At 48.2% G+C, this 24,082-nt stretch overlaps 2 protein-coding genes and 1 non-coding gene across 6 annotated transcripts; 1 reads left to right on the top strand and 2 right to left on the bottom strand.

Moving 5' to 3' along the window:
- SNU13 (small nuclear ribonucleoprotein 13) lies at positions 1-24,082 on the top strand. 4 transcript variants are annotated; one of them, XM_063623040.1, is made up of 4 exons: positions 1-306; positions 8,308-8,495; positions 17,686-17,806; positions 22,821-24,082. In XM_063623040.1, exons 2-4 carry the CDS (start codon positions 8,493-8,495, stop codon positions 23,081-23,083), a joined length of 387 nt encoding a protein of 128 aa, XP_063479110.1. In that variant the 5' UTR covers positions 1-306; positions 8,308-8,492; the 3' UTR covers positions 23,084-24,082. The 4 variants fall into 4 exon arrangements, with proteins under 4 accessions (XP_063479110.1, XP_055109096.1, XP_055109097.1 ...); XM_055253121.2 differs by lacking the exon at positions 1-306 and having other exon boundaries at positions 8,098-8,495; XM_055253122.2 differs by lacking the exons at positions 1-306; positions 8,308-8,495 and adding an exon at positions 15,458-15,689.
- LOC129468037 (uncharacterized) lies at positions 5-6,686 on the bottom strand. Its single transcript, XM_063622900.1, is given in 3 exon segments — positions 5-27; positions 30-3,799; positions 6,404-6,686. Coding segments are annotated over 2 exon segments (3,147 nt in total). The 5' UTR covers positions 3,154-3,799; positions 6,404-6,686.
- Positions 18,238-18,344, bottom strand: LOC129468768 (U6 spliceosomal RNA). Its single transcript, XR_008652828.1, has one exon. It is a non-coding gene; the product is annotated as a U6 spliceosomal RNA (small nuclear RNA).

Below are 24,082 nucleotides of genomic sequence, written 5' to 3' on the forward strand. Positions count from 1 at the left end.
CTTTTCAGGCTGGATGGAAATGCTCATGGGCTCTGACCTGTGCTGTCTGTTCCTCTCCAGAGCTCTGGCTTGTATAGGAAGTTTTGAGCTTTTTCTGTCTGGGCGCTGAACCCTCTGGAACCTCTCTTGGGACTTAAGGCCTGATGGGGAGCCTTGGGCCTCACAATACCTTTCCTGCTGCGCTTGGAGCTCCGGGCCTGTGTTCAGTCCAGGGAGCCTCGCCCCAGAAAGGGTCAATGAGCAAGATCCTAAGAAGTTAAACAGGAAATAGGACTCCAGGATCCGCCGGGGAAGACCCCACTTCAGGTGTGCAATCCTCCTCCGCATGAGGGACTCCAGGAGCAGTCGTTTGCTCTTCTTGAGGCCTGTCCCCTTGGGCAGGACAGTGAGGGCGGTGGGAGGACCCGCCAGAATGATGGCAGCTTCCGGGGCTGGGCCACGCGGGAGACAGGGGCAGGCAAAGGGCATGCCCAAGGGAGCAGTCAGAGACGGAGGGTTTGGGGACTGCCGAGTCAGGCTGAGGGCCTTCTCTGGATCCACCCCTTTGTCCCTTTGTCGTCTTCTCCGGGATTCAGGTTGGGCCTGCTGGGAGGCTGGACTGATCCCCACTCTATAATCCCTGGCAGGGGTTGTGCCCTGGCTGGCCAGATGCTCTCTCTCCCCACCCACCAGCAGGAAGACTTCACCCCGGTGCGGGAGAGGATTCATCTCAGGACAGGGGGCAGAGATGAAACCATTCACAGCCACTGCCCGTTCCTGTTCCCAGGTCCCACATCCATAGCCAGTGAAGGCTAGAGGCCATGGTAGGCTGTGCCTCCTGCCTGTGGGCCTCTCACTCCCAAAACATTCGACTTGGAGAGTGTTCCTCACAGCATCCTCTCCTCTGACCAGATCCTTCTTTCCTCCCCTTGGTGCTCGAGGCCCTCCAGCATCCTCATCTGTGCACTTTCTCTGGCTTCCTATATCCTGGAGTTCTGCAACGTCCTCAACTCCACCCTCATCCTTATTTCGTCGCACTTGTACCTGGATCTCTTCATCAATTTCACCTCTTAACTGTCCCTGGTCATCTCCTGCAGGAGCCTGGGTCTCTGTACCATCATCACTTGTGGTCCCTCTCAGGTTTCTCTTCCCCTGTATTTGAATTTCTTCATCATTCCCACCTCCACCCTGTTTCTGGTTCTTCCACTCTAATAAACGGGTCTTTCCATTACCTTTACTTTTTAACAGTCTCTGGTTCTTTGCTCTAAGCCTCCAGTTGTTTCCCCGAAGCCTCCAGATCATTCTACTGTCCTCGTTTCCAACCTCTGTCTGGTTTTTCTTCTCTGATGCCTGATTTTCTGCAACATCCTTTCCAGTCAGCTCCCAGTTCCTCCTCCCTGGTGAATGGCTCCCTCCAATTTCACTATCTAACTGGTCCTCATTCTCTCTCTTAGGTCTCTGAGTCTTTACACTGTCCTCAGTTCCAGGTCCTCTCTGGTTTCTCTCCACTGGAGCCTGAATTTCTGTTCCATTCTCACTTCCCATCTGCTCCTGGCTCTTCCACTCTGATAAAAGGATCTTTCTACCAAGATCACTTCTAAACTGACTCTGGGTTTCTTTCCCAAGTGCCCAGGTCTTTACACCATCCTCACCTCCAATTTCTCTCAGGTTTCTCTTCCCTTGTATCTGAATTTCTGCCCCATTCTCACCTCCAATCTGCTCATCTTTCTTCCATTCTGCTGAATGCATTTCCCCATCAATTTGACTTGTTAATTTGCCCCAGTTCCCTGACTCAGATGTCTGGGTATGTGCACCATCTTTGCCTCTAATATGTTCCTGATTCTTCCCCTTTGGTATGTGAATCTTTCCACTAAATTCATTTCCTAACTGACCCTGATTTTTCCCCCCAAGTTCGTGGGTCTCTTTATCATCCTCACCTTTAACCTCTCTCCTCCCTAGTGACTGAATGTCTGTACCATCTTCTTCTCTAAGTGGCTCATTGCTCTGAGTCTCCACAACAGTTTCACCTTTTAATTGTTCCTGGATCTCAGCCTCAGGTGCCAGGATATTTGTGCCATACTCACATCCATCCTTTCTCTGGTCTCTCTTCTCTGATGCCTGAATTTCTGCTCTATGTTCACCTCCAATCCAGTTCTGATTCTCCCAACAGAGTATCTCAAATTCTCTATAAATTTCACTTACTACTTGTCTCCGGTTTCCCCACCATAGTGCCTGGATCACCACCCAATCCTTCTCTCTTATCTCCCTGAGCTTCTTCTTGGTAGCTATCTGGGTTTCCTTAGCATCTTCACCTCTTCTCAGGCCCTTATTTCCCCACCCCACTTGAGTTTCATGACTTAGTTGTTTCTGGTTCTCTCCTCCAGATGCTTGGGTCTTCTTAGCTTTCTTACTTCCACCTTGATCATGCTTCTCCCACCTTGGTGTCTGGATCTTTGTAACATTCCCATTTCCAACACATTCCTGTTTTCCCCAATCCAAGGCCTGGGTCTCTACACTATTCTCTTCTTTTACTTCTCCCACGTTCTCCCTCCCACATGATTGGGTTTGTGCAGCATCCTGACCTCCAACCTGGTCCTTGTTTCTCCCCTCTTCCGTCTGAATTTCCACATCCGCATCACCTTTCATCTGATCTTGTTTCTCCCACTGTGGTGTCTGGGTCTCCTCACTATTCTCATCTCCAGTCTGGCCTTGCTTCCCCAATCCTTGAGCCTGGATCTCCTCCCCATCCTCCCCTCCAGCCTCTTTCTTGTCCTTCCTCTCAAATGTCTGGGTCTCCACAGCATCCTCACTTCCATTCTTATCCTGGTTCTCCCACTCAGGTGTTTGGGTCTCTGCATCAATTTTACATCTTAACTGTTCTTGGTTCTCTCCCATATGTGCCTGGGTTTCAGGGATATTCTTACCTCCAGCCTCCCTCTGGTTTCTATTCCCTAGTTCCTGAATGTTGGTTCTACTCTCAACTCCCATCCGGTCCTGGGTGTCCCACCCTGGTGTCAAGATCTCGCCATCAGTTTCACTTATTACTAGTCTCTGGTTTGCACACTCCAACACGTTAGTCTCTGCATCACCCTCCATTCCAAAGTCTACTGGGAACTGCTCCCTAGATGCCTGGATTTCTGAAGCATCCTCCCGTCTGCTCCCTGTCTGGTACATCCACCTTGGAGCCTGGGTCTCTCTACTATCCTCTCTGCCTGCTGTCTGGTTTTTTACCCCCTGGTTCCCAGGCCTCTGATGGACAGTGCCAAGACTTCCAAGTGCACATTCTCATTGTTTGGTGGGAAGGATCAGGCAGGAGCTCTCTGGGGCAGAACTGCAGTCTCTGAGCTGAAAGTAAGTTTGGAAGAGAGGTGGTTAAGGTCATGGAGGTGGGGCGGGACCTCATGCTGATGGCAGGCTCCAGTGACACCAACCTTTCCTGTGAGTGAAGCAGCAGCTGCTCCATCTCTTGACACATGTCCAAGGCAGGGCGAGTCTGACCATCACAGAGACACCAAGGCACCTGCCATGCTTTCCAGGAACTGTTCTGAGGCAGTAGACAGGTGTTTGAAATGGAGGTGGTACAAAAGATGGGCTCAGAGTGGGTGTGGACACCTGAAGGTGGGCCTGGACATGAGTGCTGTGGAGAGAGCAGGTTCTGGGCCCATGATTCCCGGAGGCTCCTCCGGTATCCCCATCTCTGCCTTTGTGCGCATTGTTGAGAATCTAGGCCCCTGGACTTTCCAGGACTGAAGAATTCAGGAGTCAGCTTGAAGACAGTTTCGCACCTCATGGAGGGCACTGCCCACTTCTGCATTGGCACCTGTAAGTGAGAACAGAGAAGCAAAATCCTTGCACACATAATAACTTGCATAATCCGCACAGACAGAATAGTCAGGGAAGGCTTCTTGGAGGAAGTGACATTTGACTGGAGACCTGAATGAAGTAAGGGGCAAACCAAGTGACATCTGAAGAAAGAGCGTTGTAGGCAGAGGAGACATTAAGTACAAGGGCTTGAGGGTGGAACAAAATTACGTGTACAGGAACAGCAAAGAAGACTGTGTGGCCAGAATGGAACCAGTAACAAGGAGAGCACTGGGAGATAAGATCGGAGACAAACACGGGACAGATTACGCTGGTCCTTAGAGTCATGATTAGGAGTGAGAATTTTCTTCTGAGTTTGGCGGATAATGTAAGTATAGGAGCCATTGCAGGGTTTTGAGCAGCTAAGTGCTATGTTCTGTTTCTAAAAGTTCTGATGGCAGGGCATGGTGGCTTATGTCTGTAATCCCAGCATTTTGGGAGGCCAAGATGGGTGGACACTTGAGGTCAGGAGTTCCAGACCAGCCTGGCCAACATGGCGAAACCCCATCTCTACTAAAAATACAAAAATTAGCCAGCCATCGTGGCGCATGCCTGTAATCCCAGCTACTCAGGAGGCTGGGGCACAAGAATTGCTTGAGCCCAGGAGGTGGAGTTTGCAGTGAGCCAAGATCACACCACTGCAGTCCAGCCTGGGTGACAGAGTATGACTCCATCTGAAAAAAAAAAAAAAAAGAAGAGGCCCGGCGCAGTGGCTCAAGCCTGTAATTCCAGCACTTTGGGAGGTCAAGGCAGGCGGATCACAAGGTCAGGAGATTGAGACCATCCTGGCTAACACGGTGAAACCCCGTCTCTACTAAAAATACAAAAAAAAAAAAAAAAAAAAATTAGCCAGGCGTGGTGGCGGGCACCTGTATTCCCAGCTACTCAGGAGGCTTAGGCAGGAGAATGGCATGAACCCGGGAGGTGGAGCTTTCAGTGAGCCGAGATCGTGCCGTTGCACTCCAGTCTGGGTGACAGAGCAAGACTCCGTCTCAAAAAAAAAAGAAAGAAATCCACAGAGTCGGCCAGGCGTGGCGGCTCACGCCTGTAATCCCAATGCTTTGGGAGGCCAAGGTGGGTGGATCACTTGAGGTCAGGAGTTCGAGACCAGCCGGACCAACATGGTGAAACCCTGTGTCTACTAAAAATACAAAAATTAGCTGTGCGTGGTGGCACATGCCTGTAATCCCAGCTACTAGGGAGGCAGAGGCAAGAGAATCACTTGAACCTGGGAGGCAGAGGTTGCTGTGAGCCAAGATTGCACCACTGGACTTTAGCCTGGGCCACAGAGCAAGACTCCATCTCACAAAAAAAAAAAAAAAAAAAAAAGAAAGAAAAAGAAAAAAGAAAGAAATCTGCAGAGTTGGCTGGGAGTAGTGGCTCATTCCTGTAATCCCAGCACTTTGGGAGGCCACGGCAGGCGGATGACATGAGGACGGGAGTTTGAGACCAGCATGACTAACATGGAGAAACCTCACCTCTACTAAAAATACAAAATTAACGGGTGTGGTGGCGCATGCCCGTAATCCCAGCTACTCGGGAGGCTGAGGCAGGAGAATTGCTTGAACTTGGGAGGCAGAGGTTGAGGTAAGCCGAGATCACACCATTGCACTCCAGCCTGGGCAACAAAATCAAAACTCCGTCTCAAAAAAAACAAAAAGAAAAGAAAAGGAAATCTGCAGAGTTGTGACTACAAACTTCTGGACTGCTGGTAATCATTTGTTTCTTAATCTCCATGCTACAAACTGATGTATTCAATTATGAAAATTTACTGATCTACACACTTGTAATTGTGTGTGTGTATTATCCTTGGACCAATTTTTTTTTTTTTAAGAGAGAAAAAAGAGGCCAGGCGCAGTGGCTCACCCCTGTAATCCCAGCACTTTGGGAGGCCGAGGCAGGCAGATCATGAGGTCAGGAGCTCAAGACCAGCCTGGCCAACATAGTGAAACCCCGCCTCTACTAAAAATACAAAAAAAAAAAAAAATTATCCAGGCGTGGTGGCGGGCGCCTGTAATCCTAGCTACTTGGGAGGCTGAGGCAGGAGAATCGCTTGAACCATGGAGGCAGAGGTTGCAGCAAATCAAGATCACACCACTTGCGCACTAGCCCAGGCAACACTGTGAGACTCTGTCTCAGAAAAAAAAAAAAAGAGAGAGAGAGAAGAAGGCCACTCTGGTGACTGTATGGAGGATAGGCTGTGGTTGGATAAGAGAAGCAGCAAGAACCAGGCAGAAGGCTGTTGCTATGGTCCAAGTGAGACATGATGGTGTCTCTGCCCAGGAAGGTGTGGTGTGGTTAGGAGAAGTGATCAGATTTGAGATACAATTTGCAAGTATACCCCTCGGACTTGCAGATGGATTGAATGTGTGGAGTGAGGGAAAGAGAGGAGCTCAGGGTGACTCCTGGGTTTGGGGCTTGGCCGATGCTCTCCCTGAGCAGCCTGATTTTCCCTCTGATTCATTTCTGGTACACCAGGCATAAAACAAGTTCCTTGTAACAAGTGACAGAGACAATCATGGTGCTGAGGGAAGAAGGGTGAAGGTGTGTGGGGCCCACTCACCTGGATGACATTCCTTGTGCTGAAGCGGGTCCTGGTGACCTGGTGCCAATAGTGCCGGACCTGCCAGACCAGAAAGAGGCAGAGGACAAGCAGGTTGCCACAGCACTGAGGGTCCCTGCAGCTGTGATCCTGGGAGAGCAGGCCCTGCACTGGCTCCCACTCAGGGCCATGGAATGGCCCTACCACGACACAGGCACCCAGCAGTGACAACAACATGGCAAAGCTTAGGCCAGGCAGATGGTGTTGGGAGCTAGAGGGCAGGCCTGGCACATCTGATGCAGCCAGCTGCAGTAGGATAGCCGCCACCTAATAGCACCCCTGTCATTGAGGCCACCTCACAAAGGGGGCTGATGCCCCAGCCTCAACTCTGACCCTGGTGCCAGGCCTGGCTAGCATGTTCTTGGTGCAGGTAAGGACAGTATTGGGGAATTGTTCAAAAGTAATTAAGAGGAAGAACTTGTTTTAAACAAACCCATCCTCTGGAATGGAAAGATTAAGTTCCCTGAATGTGTGATGGGGTGATATAACCTGCGGTCTGCTTGATTTCTTTCTTCCTATGAAATACTTGGATCTGCCTGTCCTTCTATCTATTATCAAACATTTAATGAACACTGTATTGAATACATGTATTCTTGTTTAACCACTCAACATCCCTTTCTCGTTGCTTGCAGTATCCTGATTTCCTGTGGGGGAATTACTTTTCCCATCTTAGGATGGGAGTGTTGGTGGGAAAATAAATGCTACCCTGAAGTCTCTTTTACCCAAAAGTTCTATTCAAAATATTAAATATCTGAGCAGGCAGGGACATCAGCCAATTATAATGAGCTGGGCCTTAACCGTTTAGTGGCTGGAATTTTTTTTTTTTTTTTTTTTTTTTTTTTTTTTTTTTTTTTTTTGAGATGGAGTTTCCACTCTTGTTGCCCAGGCTGGAGTGCAATGGCGCGATCTCGGCTCACTGCAACTTCCGCCTCCCAAGTTCAAGCGATTCTCCTGCCTCAACCTCCCAAGTAGCTGGGATTACAGGCATGCACCACCACGCCCGGCTAATTTTGTATTTTTAGTAGAGATGGGGTTTCTTCATATTGGTCAGGCTGGTATCGAACTCCCAACCTCAGGTGATCCACCCACCTCAGCTTCCCAAAGTGCTGGGATTACAGGCGTGAGCCACCGCACCCGGCCTTTTTTTTTTTTTTTTTTTTTTTTTTTTTTTTGAGATGGAGTTTCTCTCTGTTGCCCAGGCTGGAGTGCAGTGTGCAGTGGTGCGATCTCGGCTCACTGCAAGCTCTGCCTCCCGGGTTCACGCCATTCTCCTGCCTGGGCCTCCCGAGTACCTGGGACTACAGGCGCCCGCCACCACGCCCGGCTAATTTTTTGATTTTTAGTAGAGACGGGGTTTCACCGTGTTAGCCAGAATGGTCTCGATCTCCTGACCTAGTTATCCACCTGCCTCGGCCTTCCAAAGTGCTGCGATTCCAGGCGTGAGCCACCGCACCCGGTCGGCCTTTTTTTTTTTTCCTTTTGAGAGTCTCGCTCTGTAGCCTCAGCTGGAGTGCTGGAGTGCAGTGGCACGATCTCAGCTCACTGCAGCCTCCACCTCTGGGGTTCAAGCGATTCTCCTGCTTCAGCCTCCTAAGTGGTTAGGATTACAGGCGCCCGCCACCACGCCTGGCTAATTTTTGTATTTTTAGTAGGGACGAGGGTTCACCATGTTGGCCAGGGTGGTCTCGAACTCCTGTCCTCAGGTGATCTGCCTGCCTCGGTCTCCCAAAGTGCCAGGATTACAGGCATAAGCCACTGCGGCCGGCCAGTGGGTTACTTTTTGAATGTTTAATTCATTGTTTCTGCCAATAATTTGTACTAGACGGCTCATAAGAACGCCAAAGTACGTTCCTTCTTCGACACAGGGCCAGTTTCCGCGCCAGTGCCCCCGTAGAGGGCGGGGCCCACTCGCTCGCGTAGCGTCACCTTCGCTTCCTGCCGCGCGGGGCCATTTCCGCTGCTGCTTCTGTGAGTTTTTCCGGTGGAGGCGAGTGCTTCTGAGACGTCGGCTGCGCTCCCCTAGGAGTGCTGAACCCGCGGAACCGCAGCCATGGTGAGTGCGTGCGTCGGCCGAGGGACCGGGAAGCGGGAGACTCAGGGTTGCGTTCGCTCCCTAGCCTGTTAGATGGAGGCTTAGACCCTGAGCCGCCGGCGTTGGGTCTTAACCGCCGGGCCCTGAGTTAGAACCCCAGCAGCCGCGGGGTCCCAACAGCCTGGCCCGAGGTTAGAATTCAGGAAACCTTAGGATCCCCGCAGCTGTGTTGCTTTGCCGTACGGTCTGTTTGCTTGACAAAAGGCCTGCGGCGAGCGGAGGGGGCATGGCCCAGCCTGAGAGAAAGAGACCAACCCACGTGGGAGAGGGCAAAAAGTTGGGTGAAGAAAACTTGGCTCCAACTTTTTTTTTTCCTTGTTTCTTTTCGTACGAAATCTACGATGGCGTGGGACTCTGGGATTCGGATCAACCTCTCCTACCCACCCTACCTCACCCCACCCCCGTTGCTGGGGTTCAGGAGGAGATCTCCCGTGGGCCTGCACTTAGTGCCCGCCGCGAGTCACACGCGCCGGGGACCTAGAGGAGCCTTTGGCATTTGGGGGCTGTGGGTAACATGAAGTGAGCGCGACTCACGGCCTTGAGTGCAGGAAAGGCTTCTCCTGCAAGGCGGTAGCTTCAAAAACCAGAAGTCTGGTAGCACCACGTGCGGCGTCTCTAAACTCTTGGTCGTCTCTGACTTTTGAACATCTAGGGAAAGTTCTAAAACGTGTGTCCTGGCGTAGTATTTTTGGTTGGCACTTGGTGAGGAGAGAAGAATTTGTAAAGCACTGTAACTTCTATAGTTAATCCTTCCAGCGGAGCTTGGATCCCGGCGGTAGCACTCCCCCCAAACCTCCTCCCGTGCATTTTGAAGCTTAGTACGTGGCTGAGCCTAGAACTTGAAGCTTCCAAACTCAGTGCTCGCTTTAATGCAGTTCTGTGAAACGTTTTGGAATCGGATGGTCTCAGGTTGAACTTTGCAGTTTTCCTCAACTGTAAAATGGAGATGACAGTGCATGAGGATGTTGTGAGGACCAAATGAAATAAAGCATGTTAAACATCTAGTCCTGATGCTTGGTACAGAGTAAGCATGCAGTATTTGTTGTTCAATCAAAACCTTGCAAGTTTTGGCTGTCTGGTGTACAGGGAAACTAAACTGATCATGCTAGGTAGGGATTTAGGTTGGCTGGTGGTATGATATCATTCGTTAATTTATTTAACCCCTGAAGAAATTGAAAGGCGAATAAATACACCCTAAGCAAGTTTCAGTTAGTGTTTATAAGCTAGGTAGTTTGGTTTTAAAATTGAGTTTAACATTTTTGTTGACTAATAGTGAAACATTTAGGTATTTAATGATCAGATTCCTGAAGTCTTCGTCTTTTATGAATTTGATGTTTATTGAGAGTTGAGAATCCTGATTTCCAGAGAATGGGTTGTTGGAAACAACGGCAATTTTTAAAGTTTTTTTAAATTGACATATCATAGTTGTACATACTTTGGGGGTTCCACGTAAGATTTTTAAGTATATCTATTTTAAAACGTGCGACAGGGCCAGGCGCGGTGGCTCACGTTTGTAATCCCAGCACTTTGGGAGGCCGAGGCGGGTGGATCATGGGGTCTGGAGTTCGAGACCAGCCTGGCCAACATATGAAACCCTGTCTCTCCTAAAAATTCAAAAAAATTAGCCAGGTGTGCTGGTGGGCACCTGTAATCCCAGCTACTTGAGAGCTGAGGCAAGGAGAATCGCTTGAACCTGGGAGGCGGGGGTTGCAGTGAGCCAAGATCACGCCACTGCACTCCAGCCCGTGTGACAGTTCGAGACTCCGCCTCAAAAAAAATAAATAAAATAAAACTTGTGATAAATTATTAACCAAAATTTCCAGCCACGCGCGGTGGCTCACGCCTGTAATCCCAGCACTTTGGGAGGCCGAGGCGGGTGGATCATGAGGTCAGGAGTTCAAGACCAGCCTGACCACCATGGTGAAACCCCATCTCTACTAAAAATACAAAAATTAGCCGGGCATGGTGGTGCGTGCCTGTAATCCCAGCTACTTAGAAGGCTGAGTCAGGAGAATCACTATAACCAGGGAGGCGGTGTTTGCAGTGAGCCGAGATCATGCCACTGCACTACAGCCTGGGTGACAAAGCAAGACTGTCTCAAAGAAAAAAAAGAAATCCCTACTGTAGTATCAAATAAAACATTTGTATGGCCGGACGTGGTAGCTCATACCTGTAATCCCAGCACTTTGGGAGGCCAAGGCGGGTGGATCACCTTAGGTCAGGAGTTTGAGGCCAACCTGGCCAACATGGTGAAACCCCTGTCTCTACTAAAAATACAAAAATTAGCTGGGCGTGGTGGTGCATGCCTGTAGTCCCAGTTACTCGGGAGGCTGAGGCAGGAGAATTGCTTGAATCTAGAAGGCAGAGGTTGCAGTGAGCCAAGATTGCGCCACTGCACTCCAGCCTGGGCGACAGAGGGAGACACCGTCTCTTTAAAAAAAAAAAAAAAAAAAGATAAAAAAATAAACTCCAAATCAGTAGAGGGAAAAATAGTGCAAATGCAATGATAAATCCAGAAAAAGGAAAGAAAGAAAAAGAAACAGAACAAGTGGAACAAATAGAAGGCACAAAAGAAGGAAAATTTGAAACCATTATACCAATACTTAAATATGTAAAGGGACTGAGTGCTCCAGTTAAAAGACGGGATGTGGCCGGGCACTATGGCTCAAGCCTGCAATCCCAGAAATTGGGAGGCTGAGGTGAGAGAATCTCTTGAGCCCAGGAATTGGAGACCACCCAGGGCAAAATAGTGAGATCCTGTCTCTACAAAATTTTTTTTTCTTTTTTGAGACAGAGTCTCGCTCTGTCACCCAGGCTGGTGTGCAGTGGCACGATCTCGACTCACTGAAACCTCTGTCTCCTTGGTTCAAGAGATTCTCCTGTCTCAGCCTCCCGAGTGCTGGGATTACAGGCATGTGCCACCATGCCCAGCTATTTTTTGTATTTTTTTTAGTAGAGACAGGGTTTTGCCGTGTTGGTCAGGCTGGTCTCCAACTCCTGACCTCAGGTGATCTGCCTGCCTCGGCCTCCCAAAGAGCTGGGATTACAGGCGTGAGCCACCGCACCCAGCCTAAACAACTTTTTTTGTTTGTTTGTTTGAGACGGAGTCTTTCTCTGTCCCCCTGGCTGGAGTGCAGTGGCGCGATCTTGGCTCACTGCAAGCTCCACCTCCCGGGTTCACGCCATTCTCCTGCCTCAGCCTCCCAAGTAGCTGGGACTACAGGCGCCTGCCAACACGCCCGGCTAATTTTTTTTTGTATTTTTAGTAGAGATGGGGTTTCACCATGTTAGCCAGGATGGTCTCGATCTCCTGACCTTGTGATCCGCCCACCTCGGCCTCCCAAAGTGCTGGGATTACAGGCTTGAGCCACCGCCCCCGGCACAACTTTTTTTTTTTAATTAGCCAGGAGTTGGCCAGGTGCAGTGGCTCATGCCTGTAATCCCAGCACTTTGGGAGGCTGAGGCGGGCGGATCACGAAGTCAGGAGTTCAAGACCAGCCTGGCCAACATGGTGAAACCCCGTCTCTACTAATAATACAAAAATTAGCCGGGCATGGTGGCGCATGCCTGTAATCCCAGCTACTTAGGACACTGAGGCAGGAGAATCGCTTGAACCCGGGAGGCGGAAGTTGTGGTGAGCCGAGATTGTGCCACTGCACTCCAGCCTGGGCAACAAGAGTGAAACTCTGTCTCAAAAAATAAAAAATAAAATAAAATAAAATTAGCCAGGAGTGGTGGCCCACACTTGTAGTCCCAGTTACTGAGGAGGCTGAGGCAGGAGGATCACTTGAGCCCTGCAGGTCGAGGCTGCAGTGAGCTATTGTCATGCCACTGCACTCTGGCCTCAGTGATAGAGTGAGACCCTGTCTCAACAACAAAAAGGGTATAATTCTTTTTTTTTTTTTTTTTTTTTTTGAGATGGAGTTTCACTCTTTCGCCCAGGCTAGAGTGAAGTGGCATGATCTCAGCCTACTGCAACCTCCGCTTCCCGAGTTCAAACCATTCTCCTGCCTCAGCCTCCAAATAGCTGGGATTACAGGTGCCTGCCACCACGCCCAGATAATTTTTGTATTTTTAGTAGAGACAGAGGTTTCACCATGTTGTCCAGGCTGGTCTTGAACTCCTGACCTCAAGAGAGCCACCCACCTTGGCCTCCCAAAGTGCTGGGATTATAGGTATGAGCCACTGTGCCTGGACTGCCCCAGCTAAGTTTTTAAGTATTTTTAGAGATGAGGGTCTCACTGTGTGGCCCAGGCTGGTCTTAAACTTCTGGCCTCAATCAGTCCCCAGCCTCAGTTTCCCAAGTTGGTGGGATTATAGGCCTGAGCCACTGCAGCCAGTTCAGAAAACACTTTTCAAACAGAATACACTTTTCAAACATGGAACATTTTTGAAAATTGGCCATAAAGCAAGCCCTGCAAATTTTAACATTGGTAATATTACATACCATTTTTGCCCAACCCAAATGGAAATAAGTTAAAAATTAGTAACAAAGTAGTTTGAAATGAAAAATATAACCTGTCAGAGAGATTTAAAAATTATAGTAGAAATTCAAAAATAGAACAGAACAATAATGAAAATACCACATACCAGAGCGTAAGTGACAAGGGCAAAGGGGGGAAGAAACAAATGAAAGGATATAATGAAGTATTACTTGGAGCCTAAGACGCTAATGCTAGGAAGAAACGGGCTAAAAAGGTAGGAAAAAAACACAAGGACAAAATAACCCCAAAGAAAGTAGAAGGAAAGAAAAAAAACAAAAGGAGAAATTGCTGAAATAGAAAGTAGAGCATACTGCTGGGTCTTTTCCTTTCCGAAGCCCCTCTTTCTCACCAGAGAGAGCTGTTCTTTGTCTCTCTTTTGCCTATTAAACCTCTGCACCCGGCCAGGTGCAGTGGCTCATGCCTGTAATCCCAACACTTTGGGAGGTCGAGGCAGGTAGATCACCTGAGGTCAGGAGTTCGAGACTAGCCTGGCCAACATGGCAAAACCCAGTCTCTACTAAAAAATATAAAAATTAGCCTGGTGTGGTGACGCACACCTGTAATCCCAGCTACTGGTGGGGGCTGAGGTAGGAGAATTGCTTGAACCCAGGAGGCAGAGGTTGCAGTAAGCCAAGATTGCACTACTACACTCCAGCCTGGGCAGCAGAGCAAAACTCCATCTCAAAAAAAAAAAAAGTGCGCTCACCATTGCTCCATCTGTAAGGGCACACCCTTCTGTAGAAGTACCTTGCCTTGCTGAGAATTAAAAAGAAAATTTTATATTCGAGTGCTATTTCTTTTGCAGCACCGAAACTTTATATAACAGTGGTGTGTGCCTAACTATAGTCTCAGCTACTCAGTAGGCTGAGGTGGGAGGATTTCTTGAGCCTAGGCAGTCAAGGCTGCAGTGACCCATGATCGCACCACTGCACTCCAGCCTGGGCGACAAACCACAGAGCAAGACCCTGTCAAAAAAAAAAAAAAGAAAAGGCCGGGCGTGGTGGCTCACGCCTGTAATCCCAGCACTTTGGGAGGCCGAGACGGGCTTATCACGAGGTCAGGAGATCGAGACCATCCTGGCTAACATGGTGAAACCCCATCTCTCCAAAAAAAAAAAAAAAAAAAAAAAAACCCTGCTCCTAAACTCCTGTGTGTCCGTGTCCTAAATTTTCTTGTCATGAGACAACAAACCCCAGATATTTACCCCAGGCAACGAAGCTAGTTCAGTTTGACACTGTTGTCAAAGTTTTGGGGAATTAGTTACTGTCAGGCATTGCTGGCGGGTGTGCAAGTTGTTAAACCCTATATAGGGTCAATCTGGAATAGATATAAAAGTTACAAATGCGTATTATATCTTTTGACTCATTAATCCCACTTCTAGGAGTTTATCTTACAGGTATACTGAATGAAACATAATATAGATTAGGTATAGATGAGATTAGACATTTTAGCATTTATATAATAGTGAAAGATTAAAAAATATATAAATGGGCTGGGCACAGTGGCTCACGCCTGTAATCCCAGTACTTTGGGATGCCCAGGCAGGAAGATTGCTTTGAGGCCAGGAGTTCAAGACCAGCCTGCGCAACATAATAAGACAGTGCCTCTAAAATTAAAAAATTAGCCAGACGTGGTGGTGCATGCATGCAGTCCCAGCTACTTGGGAGTCTGAGGCAGGAGGACCACTTGAGCCCAGGAAAGTCCCCTTCAGAAAGATTAATCGAAAAAATAAGGCCAGGCACGGTGGCTCACGCCTGTAATCCCAACACTTCGGGAGGCCAAGGCAAGCAGATCACTTGAGGTCAGCAATTGGGAGACCAGACTGGCCAACATGGTGAAAGCCCGTCTCTACTAAAAATACAAAAAAATTAGCCGGGCCTGGTTGTGCCTGCCTGTAGTACCAGCTGCTCTGGAGGCTGAGGCCGGAGAATCCCTTGAACCCCGGAGGAGGTTGCAGTGAGCCTAGATACCACCACTACACTCCAGCCTGGGTGACAGAGTGAGACCCTGTCTGAAAAAAGAAAAGGTTTAAGTAGGTACCATGTGAAGGAGACCTACTCTATAGACATTAAAAAGAAAGGATGGCCAGCTGCGGTGGCTCACGCCTGTAATCCCAGCATTTTGGGAGGCTGAGGCAGGCAGATGACCTGAGATGAGGAGTTCGAGACCAGCCTGGCCAAAGTGGTGAAACCCCGTCTCTACTAAAAATACAAAAATTAGCCGGCCGTGATGGCTGTCACCTGTAATCTCAGGTACTCAGGAGGCTGAGGTTGCAGTGAGTCGAGAGCGCGCCACTGCACTCCAACCTAGGCGACAGAGGGAGACTCCGTCTCTAAATAAATAAATGAGGAAGAGAAAAATAATATGGAGGTCTTCCCTCGACCTCCCCCAACCCCCTTCCTTTAGAGGACTCCTCCATCCTTCACCTAATTCCTCCTAGTTGTCCTGGGACCAAGACAAGTTCGCCTAAGATAAGGAGTACGTAGAAGACAGGGCGTCCTGGTGTACAGGCTGGCCCTGGACGTCACTTCCGCTGGCGGCAGTGGCGTCACTTCCTGCTCCTGGGGGCGGGGCATCCGTGTCCTTGTGGTGCTGGGCAGCAGACTGTCCAGACCAACACGCGTGGTGTTCTCGCGGTGTCCGGCGAGAGACTACCAAGACAGACGCTATGGTGAGTGTTCCTACTGGGCCACTGTCTCCGGGTCACTTCCCGAGAGCCGCGGTGCCGTGAGCGTGGTCCAGCTATGTCAGAAAAGCTGTAAAAAAATGGAAGGAGAAAAAGGCAGGTGCGCGGTGTCGGGCAGGAGACCACCGAGGCAGGCGCTATAGATGAGTGGTCCCACCGGGCCGTCTCCGTCTCAGCGACTGCCGTCCACCCTGTGTCCAGCCTCCAAGGCCGAGGTTAGGTGGTAGCCGCAGTGAATCACTCGCGATTCGCACGTTACACACGATGGCGACATGTGGGGCCGCACCTGGGTTATAATATGAATATATCCTTGTATATAAATATGTGTTTGTAAAAACAAAAAAAAAGAGAAAAATTAATGAAAATGGTTAACTGGAGCAGTGGGAATGAGATGGAAGGAGCAGAATAGGCAGGCCACTCACCCAACATGCTCCCTACATGGATGTGTATTTATTTATTTATTTATTGAGACGGAGTCTCGCTCTGTCGCCCACGCTGGAGTGCAGTGGCGCCATCTCGGCTCACTGCATCCTCCGCCTCCTGGGTTCAAGCTATTCTGCGTCAGCCTCTCGAGTAGCTAGGACTACAGGCGTGAGACACCGCACTCGGCCCCTACATGGGTTATTTTGACACAGGTCTCAATGACGTCATTTTATCCATAAGTATTACAGTATATATCTATAAAGTAAGGATTTTTAACATAACTGCAAATGCCATTAATTAGTTAATAAGGGTTGCAAGTTGGTGATATTTAAGTGTACCATTCCCTCTTTATTAGGCGGAATAGTGATACAAGAAGTACTTCTCATCTTCTACCTGGTTACCGCCTACTACAGCATTTAGGAAAGGCACAGAGGATGATTGTTTCCCTTTCCCAGTTTTCAAAATATTGAGTTGCTATCACTTGCATAGTTTTGACTTTTAAACCATGAAGATATTTTACATATTTGAAAAATAAAATTTAAAGCAAGCTGACTACAAAATAAATCTACTTGTATACCAAATTGCTAACTAACCACAAGGAAAATTTTAATTTGAGTAACTTTTGAACAAAGTCCTGTTACTGGATGGCTTTGATAGGATATATCCTAAGAACAAAAATAAATTTTTACTTTGGTGAGTTTGTTGGTAGAGGTGGTATATTGGTGTAGCAATTTTGGAACCATTTTGTGTGTATTGTAGAGTAGAGTAGGTGAGGAAATACTTTGATGTGTTGGAAACCAGGAGTTTGAACAGAAGATATGCGTATGGAATGGGGAATGGAAAGAAAACTTTGTGCTTCATTTACTGTAAATTATGTCTTATTGATTCAATAAATTCAGGTGGAATACAGAAGTTCAAATTTAAAGATTACCCATGGACTCCTGACCTCAGGTGATCCACCCGCCTCGGCCTCCCAAAGTGCTGTGATTACAGGCGTGAGCCAGGAGTTTGAGACCAGCCTGGCCAACATGGTGAAACCCTGTCTCCACAAAAAATACAAAATTAGCCTGGCATGGTGGTGCATGCCTGTAGTCCCAGCTGCTTGGGAGGCTGAGGCACAAGAATCATTTGAACTCAGGAGGCAGAGGTTGCAGTAAGCTGAAATCGTGCCACTGCACTCCAGCGTGGGCAACAGAGCAAGACTCTGTCTAAAAAACAAAAACAAAAACGGATTACCCATGGACTCAAATGGATGCTGAGCCATGGGAGCCCACTTGTAATCCATTTGCTGTAACATTATCAAACATTTGGCTGAAGAAAGACAAAAGTACATGAGCTTTAGTATACTTTACTGAACTGTGTAATTCCTAATAGTGTATTTCCTTTTTTTCGAAGATAGGAGTGGAAAGTCCATTGTTAACTACGTGGTGTTTTGTGTGTTTGAGGGTTAGGGAGCAGGGCAGCTGCCCCCTGTGTCTCAATTGTTGATTAGTATTTTGTGACTCAGGTAGGAAAACTTCTGGCTCAATTTGTCTGATATTTTTATTTCCCCCCATAGACTGAGGCCGATGTGAATCCGAAGGCCTATCCCCTTGCTGATGCCCACCTCACCAAGAAACTACTGGACCTCGTTCAGCAGTCGTGTAACTATAAGCAGCTTCGGAAAGGAGCCAATGAGGGTAAGGCAGCCACAGGGTGCTCTGGGGCAATGTTAAAGGCACCTGTTTCCATCTGGGGCCTCTGATCTGATTTCCAATTTGGGAGGAGGGCTAGCTGCTCTTGACCACAACCAGTGGGAGGACTTTGGCATTAGATGCTAAAGCTGATGGGCTAAGAATTTTTTTTAGACCCACCAATTGTTAACATTTTGCCACATTTACCTTCTTTTTCACTCTGTAAATGAATTTTATTCTTGCTGAGCCATTTGAAAGCAGTTGTAGAGACTTTGTATAGTAGCTGTATGACCTCTCCAGAGCCATCAGAAGGAAAGGGATGTTAATGCTTTTTAGCATCCCTTTTACGATGGATACTTAACATTCATGAATTTCATTTCGTTCCCAGAAACATTCCCTACCCCTCTCCCCCGTTTTTTTTTTAGATGCAATTATTCAGAAACATGGAACGTTTCACGAATTTGCATGTCATCCTTGTGCAGGGGTCATGCTAATCTTCTCTGTATTGTTCCAATTTTAGTATATGTGCTGCTGAAGCGAGCACTACCTCCCTTTGTAAAAAAGGAAAAAAGAAAAAAAAGCTGTTTTTCAGTAGAATAATTATGTATGCATGATACTTCTGCCCAGAGGTAATATAGGATACTCTCACTTTATTATTTTTTTAATTTTATTTTTATTTACTTATTTATTTATTTATTTGAGAGTTTTGCTCTTGTTGCCCAAGCTGGAGTGCCATGGCAGGATCTCAGTTTACTGCAACCTCCGCTTCCCAGATTCAAGTGATTCTCCTGCCTCAACCTACCAAGTAGCTGGGATTACAGGCATGCACCACCATGTCCAGATAATTTTGTATTTTTAGTAGTGATGGGGTTTCTCTGTGTTGGTCAGTCTGGTCTCGAACTCCTGATCTCAGGTGATCCACCTGCCTTGGCCTCCCAAAGTGCTGCTGGGATTACAGGCGTGAGACACTGTGCCCAGCCTTATTTTTATTTTTATTTTTTTTCAAGTAGAGACAAAGTTTCACCATGTTGGCCAGGCTGGTCTCAAACTCCTGACCTCAAGTGATCCGCCCGCCTCTGCCGCCCAAAATATTGGGATTATAGGCGTGAGCTACTGCGCCCAGCTGCCCAGCCTTATTTTTATTTTATTTTTTTATTTGGAGACAGAATCTCGCTCTGTCGCCCAGGCTGGTGTTGAACTCCTGAGTTCAGGCAATCTGCCTGCCTCGGCCTCCCAAAGTGCTGGGATAACAGCAGGCGTGAGCTACCACACCCAGCCAGAGTACTCTCATTTTAACAGATGCCCGGTAGTTTGATGTGGTAGAGCTCTTTTGTCGTTGAAGATTTTTAATGGAAACATCAGAGATTTTGTCAACTGTGTTTGAGATTTAGGAGAAGTATTACAATCGCTTTTACCTGTGCTGCTGAAGGGAGATAAAGTAGACTCTCTGGGTCTCATCTTGGTGCTCTTTCCTCCCTGCTCGTCACACTGCAGTAACTTCAGTGCCTGGTATAGCAGTAGCCAGTGGGGCATCGTAGGGTGACTCACCAGCTCTCCTGGGAGGTCTCTCTTCTCACTTGATGCACTCAGGTCAGCTTGGCTGGGCAGGGATGTGAGTTCTTACACTTTAGGTAGATGAGGACTCATGGACACAGAGTAACCTTATTTCCTCTTGCCATACTTTGCACAGTGATAGGCACACAGGTCCTTGAATGGAGATGCTCAGTCTCAGCGACTTCAATTCAGAATGTGCTTACTGGGAGTTCAGGGAGGGAGATGCAACAATTTTCCGTACTTCTGCCTCAGTGTCAGGTATTCTTTCTTGCCATATTTATTGATTGCCTGCTGTGTGCCAGGCACATGTGTATATATGCTGATGATGCATTGGTGAACAAAATGAAGTCTCTGCCTTCTTGGAGTATACATTCCGGTGGAGAAAGACAGATTTTTTTTTTTTTTTTTTTTTTTGAGACGGAGTCTTGCTCTGTCCCCCAGGCTCGAGTGCAGTGGTGTGATCTCGGCTCACTGCAAGCTCCGCCTCTTGGGTTCACGCCATTCTCTTGCCTCAGCCTCCCGAGTAGCTGGGACTACAGGCGCCCGCCAACACGCCTGGCTAATTTTTTTTTTATATTTTTAGTAGAGACGGGGTTTCACCGTGTTAGCCAGGATGATCTCGATCTCCTGACCTCGTGATCTGCCCGCCTCAGCCTCCCAAAGTGCTGGGATTACAGGCTTGAGCCACTGCGCCCGGCCGAAAGACAGGTTTTATGCCTGGTGGTAAAGAATGCTGTAAAAGGCTGGGTGCAGTGGCTCACGCCTGTAATCCCAGCACTTTGGGAGGCCGAGGTGGGCAGATCACGAGGTCAGGAGATCGAGACCATCCTGGCTAACACGGTGAAACCTCATCTCTACTAAAAATACAAAAAATTAGCTGGGCGTGGTGGCGGGCACCTGTAGTCCCAGCCGCCCAGGAGGCTGAGGCAGGAAAATGACGTGAACCCGGGAGGTGGAGCTTGCAGTGAGCCGAGATGGCACCACTGCACTCTAGCCTGGGCTACAGAGTGAGACTCCATCTCAAAAAAAAAAAAAAAAAAAGGCTGGGCGCGGTGGCTCACGCTTTGTAATCCCAGCACTTTGGGAGGCCGAGGCGGGCGGATCACGAGGTCAGGAGATCGAGACTACGGTGAAACCCGGTCTCTACTAAAAATACAAAAAAATTAGCCGGGCGTGGTGGCGGGCGCCTGTAGTCCCAGCTACTTGGAGAGGCTGAGGCAGGAGAATGGCGTGAACCCGGGAGACGGAGCTTGCAGTGAGCCGAGATCACGCCACTGCACTCCAGCCTGGGTGACAGAGCGAGACTCCGTCTCAAAAAAAAAAAAAATGCTGTAAGAGAGAATACAGTAGAGAAGGGGGATAGGAATGGCAGTGGTGGGTCTTTTTCGATGGAGTATTCAGAGAAGGTCTGTCTGAGGAGCTGAAGTTTGAGCAGAGAACTGAATAGATGAGGGTGTTGGAAAGAAACGTTTTTGGGCATGGCGTAAAGGCATGCTTGAGGGATTCTAAGGAGGCTGGTGTGTGGCTGGAACTAAGTGAGGGAATGAGAGGTACTAGGAGATCACATGAGACCATGTAGGCCACCGTTAGCAGTGAGTACAATGGGAAATGAATAGAAGGATTTTGAACAGCAAGATTGCTATGATCTTACTTAACACTTATAAAAGAATCACTCCTATGACTTTTGTAGGGTGAATAAGCTATAGTAATATCAATAGAAATGAACATGCTTTGCATTTACCATGTGTCAGGTATTATTATTATTATTATTATTTATTTATTTATTTATTTTTTGAGATAGGGTCTCACTCCGTAGCCCAGGCTGGAGTGCATTGGCATTGATCATGGCTCACTGCAGCCACGACCTCCTGAGCTTAGGTGATCCTCCCCCCTCAGCCTCCCAGGTAGCTGGAACTACAGGTGTACGCCACCACACCTGGCTAATTTTTTATATTTTTAGTAGAGATGGGGTTTTGCCATGTTGCCCAGGCTGGTCTCAAACTCTGAGTTCAAACAATCTACCTGCCTCAGCCTCCCAACGGGCTGGGATTACAGGTGTGAGCCACCGTGCCCAGCCTCATCATTCTTATTAACTTGTTTAATCCTTCCAATAATCCTATTAGGTAGAATTATTAGGTAATTAGAATTAGGTTAAAAAGAATTAGGTAATTCTTTTTTTATTAGGTAGAATCCTATTAGGTAGAATTATTTTATAGATGATAAAAGTAAGGGAAGTTAAACACCTTGCTCAAGGTCATCTGTGTAACAAGAATGAGTGCCAGCATTTGCACAGACAGTGTAGCTCTAGAGTGTGTGCCTTTCTCAAGTACTCCAGCATGAATGCAGAGTATTCGCACTGAGCCACAGAGGCAAGCAATCAGAAGGGTACGCATCTGAAACAGTGCTGTGGGGTGTTGAACTTGCATGGTGAGTCGCATGTGGGATCAGCTTTCTAGAAGTATTGATTATGGCAGATTGAGATGGTAAAACTCTGACTCTCAGTCACAGATACCTTGAGAAGTACTATATTATTAATATACTACTACTTGCTGGTGGGGGTTTGTGGAAGCTGTTGCAGTTGGCAAGGCAAGAGATGATGGTGACTTGGACAAGTATAGCAGAGAAGTAGAAAGAAGTGGTCAGGGCCAGGCGTGGTGGCTCATGCCTGTAATCCCAGCACTTTGGGATGCCAAGGCAGGTGGATCACAAGGTCAGAAGTTTGAGACCAGCCTGGCCAACATAGTGAAACAAAAAATTAGCTGGGCATGGTGGTGGGTGCCTGTAATCCCAGCTACTTGGGAGGCTGAGGCAGGAGAATCACTTGAACCTGGGAGGCAGAGGTTGCAACGAGCCAAGATTGCGCCATTGCACTCCAGCCCGGGCGACAGTGTGAGACTCTATCTCGAAAAACGAAAAAAAAAAAAAAGAAAAAAGTTGTCAGATTAGGCCGGGCACAGTGGCTCATACCTGTAATTTCAGCACTTTGGGAGGCCGAGGTGGGTGGATCAGTTGAGGTCAGGAGTTTGAGACCAGCCTGGACAACATGGTGAAACCCTGTCTCTACTAAAAATACAAAAATTAGCTAGGCACAGTAGCACGTGCCTGTAATCCCAGCTACTTGGGAGGCTGAGGCAGGAGAATCACTTAAACCCGGGAGGCGGAGGTTGAAGTGAGCCAAGATCGCACCACTGCACTCCAGCTGTGTGACAGAGCAAGACTCCATCTCAAAAAAAAAAAAAAGAAGTGGTCAGATTCAGGACGCGTTTCGAGGATAAGTGGTGGGTTTAATGTAGGGCTTGAGAAAAGGCCATTGTGTATGACTGACTGGTGTTTGAATCCTTTATCATATCCCGGGGCTGGTCTAGGACACACACAATTGTGTGTGCCTAGGCATTGTTCCCAGTTTGTTGTGGCTGCCCTGCCCAAGCCCACATCACCTATTAGCTTCACGCCCTTCTCTCCACAGCCACCAAAACCCTCAACAGGGGCATCTCTGAGTTCATCGTGATGGCTGCAGACGCCGAGCCACTGGAGATCATTTTGCACCTCCCGCTGCTGTGTGAAGACAAGAACGTGCCCTACGTGTTTGTGCGTTCCAAGCAGGCCCTGGGGAGAGCCTGTGGGGTCTCCAGGCCCGTCATCGCCTGTTCTGTCACCATCAAAGAAGGCTCGCAGCTGAAACAGCAGATCCAATCCATTCAGCAGTCCATTGAAAGGCTCTTAGTCTAAACCTCTGGCCTCTGCCACGTGCTCCCTGCCAACTTCCCCCCTGAGGTTGTGTATCATATTGTCTGTGTTAGCATGTAGTATTTTCAGCTACTCTCTATTGTTATAAAATGTAGTACTAAATCTGGTTTCTGGATTTTTGTGTTGTTTTTGTTCTGTTTTACAGGGTTGCTTTCCCCCTTCCTTTCCTCCCTCCCTCTGCCATCCTTCATCCTTTTATCCTCCCTTTTTGGAACAAATGTTCAGAGCAGATAGAAGCAGGGTGGTGGCACCGTTGAAAGGCAGAAAGAGCCAGGAGAAAGCTCATGGAGCCAGGATAGAGATCTGGTTCCAGCTTTCAGCCACTAGCTTCCTATTGTGTGCACGGTGTGGTGGAATTAAACACCTTTCATTATGTATCCCTGTGCCTGGCACACAGAATCATTCATACGTGTTAAAGTGATCGAGGGGTTTCATTTGCTCTGGGGGGGTTATGTATCATTTGGGGAGGAAGCATGTGTTCTGTGAGGTTGTTCGGCTATGTCCAAGTGTCGTTTACTAATGTAACCCTGCTGTTTGCTTTTGGTAATGTGATGTTGATGTTCTCCCCCTACCCCCAACCATGCCCTTGAGGGTAGCAGGGCAGCAGCATACCAAAGACATGTGCTGCAGGATTCTGGAGGCGGCCTGGGTGAGTGAGCCATGGGGCAGTTGACCTGGGTCTTGAAAGAGTCGGGAGTGACAAGGTCAGAGAGCATGAACTGATGCTGGCATGAAGGATTCCAGGAAGATGATGGAGACCTGGCTGGTAGCTGTAACAGAGATGGTGGAGTCCAAGGAAACAGCCTGTCTCTGGTGAATGGGACTTTCTTTGGTGGACACTTGGCACCAGCTCTGAGAGCCCTTCCCCTGTGTCTTGCCACCGTGTGGGTCAGATGTACTCTCTGTCACATGAGGAGAGTGCTAGTTCATGTGTTCTCCATTCTTGTGAGCATCTTAATAAAGAAATCTATTCCATTTTGA

Source organism: Symphalangus syndactylus, chromosome 18 (genome assembly GCF_028878055.3).
Source record: "Symphalangus syndactylus isolate Jambi chromosome 18, NHGRI_mSymSyn1-v2.1_pri, whole genome shotgun sequence".
NCBI lineage: Eukaryota > Metazoa > Chordata > Mammalia > Primates > Hylobatidae > Symphalangus > Symphalangus syndactylus.

Coding starts and splice junctions, on each gene's coding strand:
- SNU13 (XM_063623040.1), top strand. Junction 17,807..22,820: donor TCGGAAAGGAGCCAATGAGG/GTAAGGCAGCCA, acceptor TTCTCTCCACAG/CCACCAAAACCCTCAACAGG.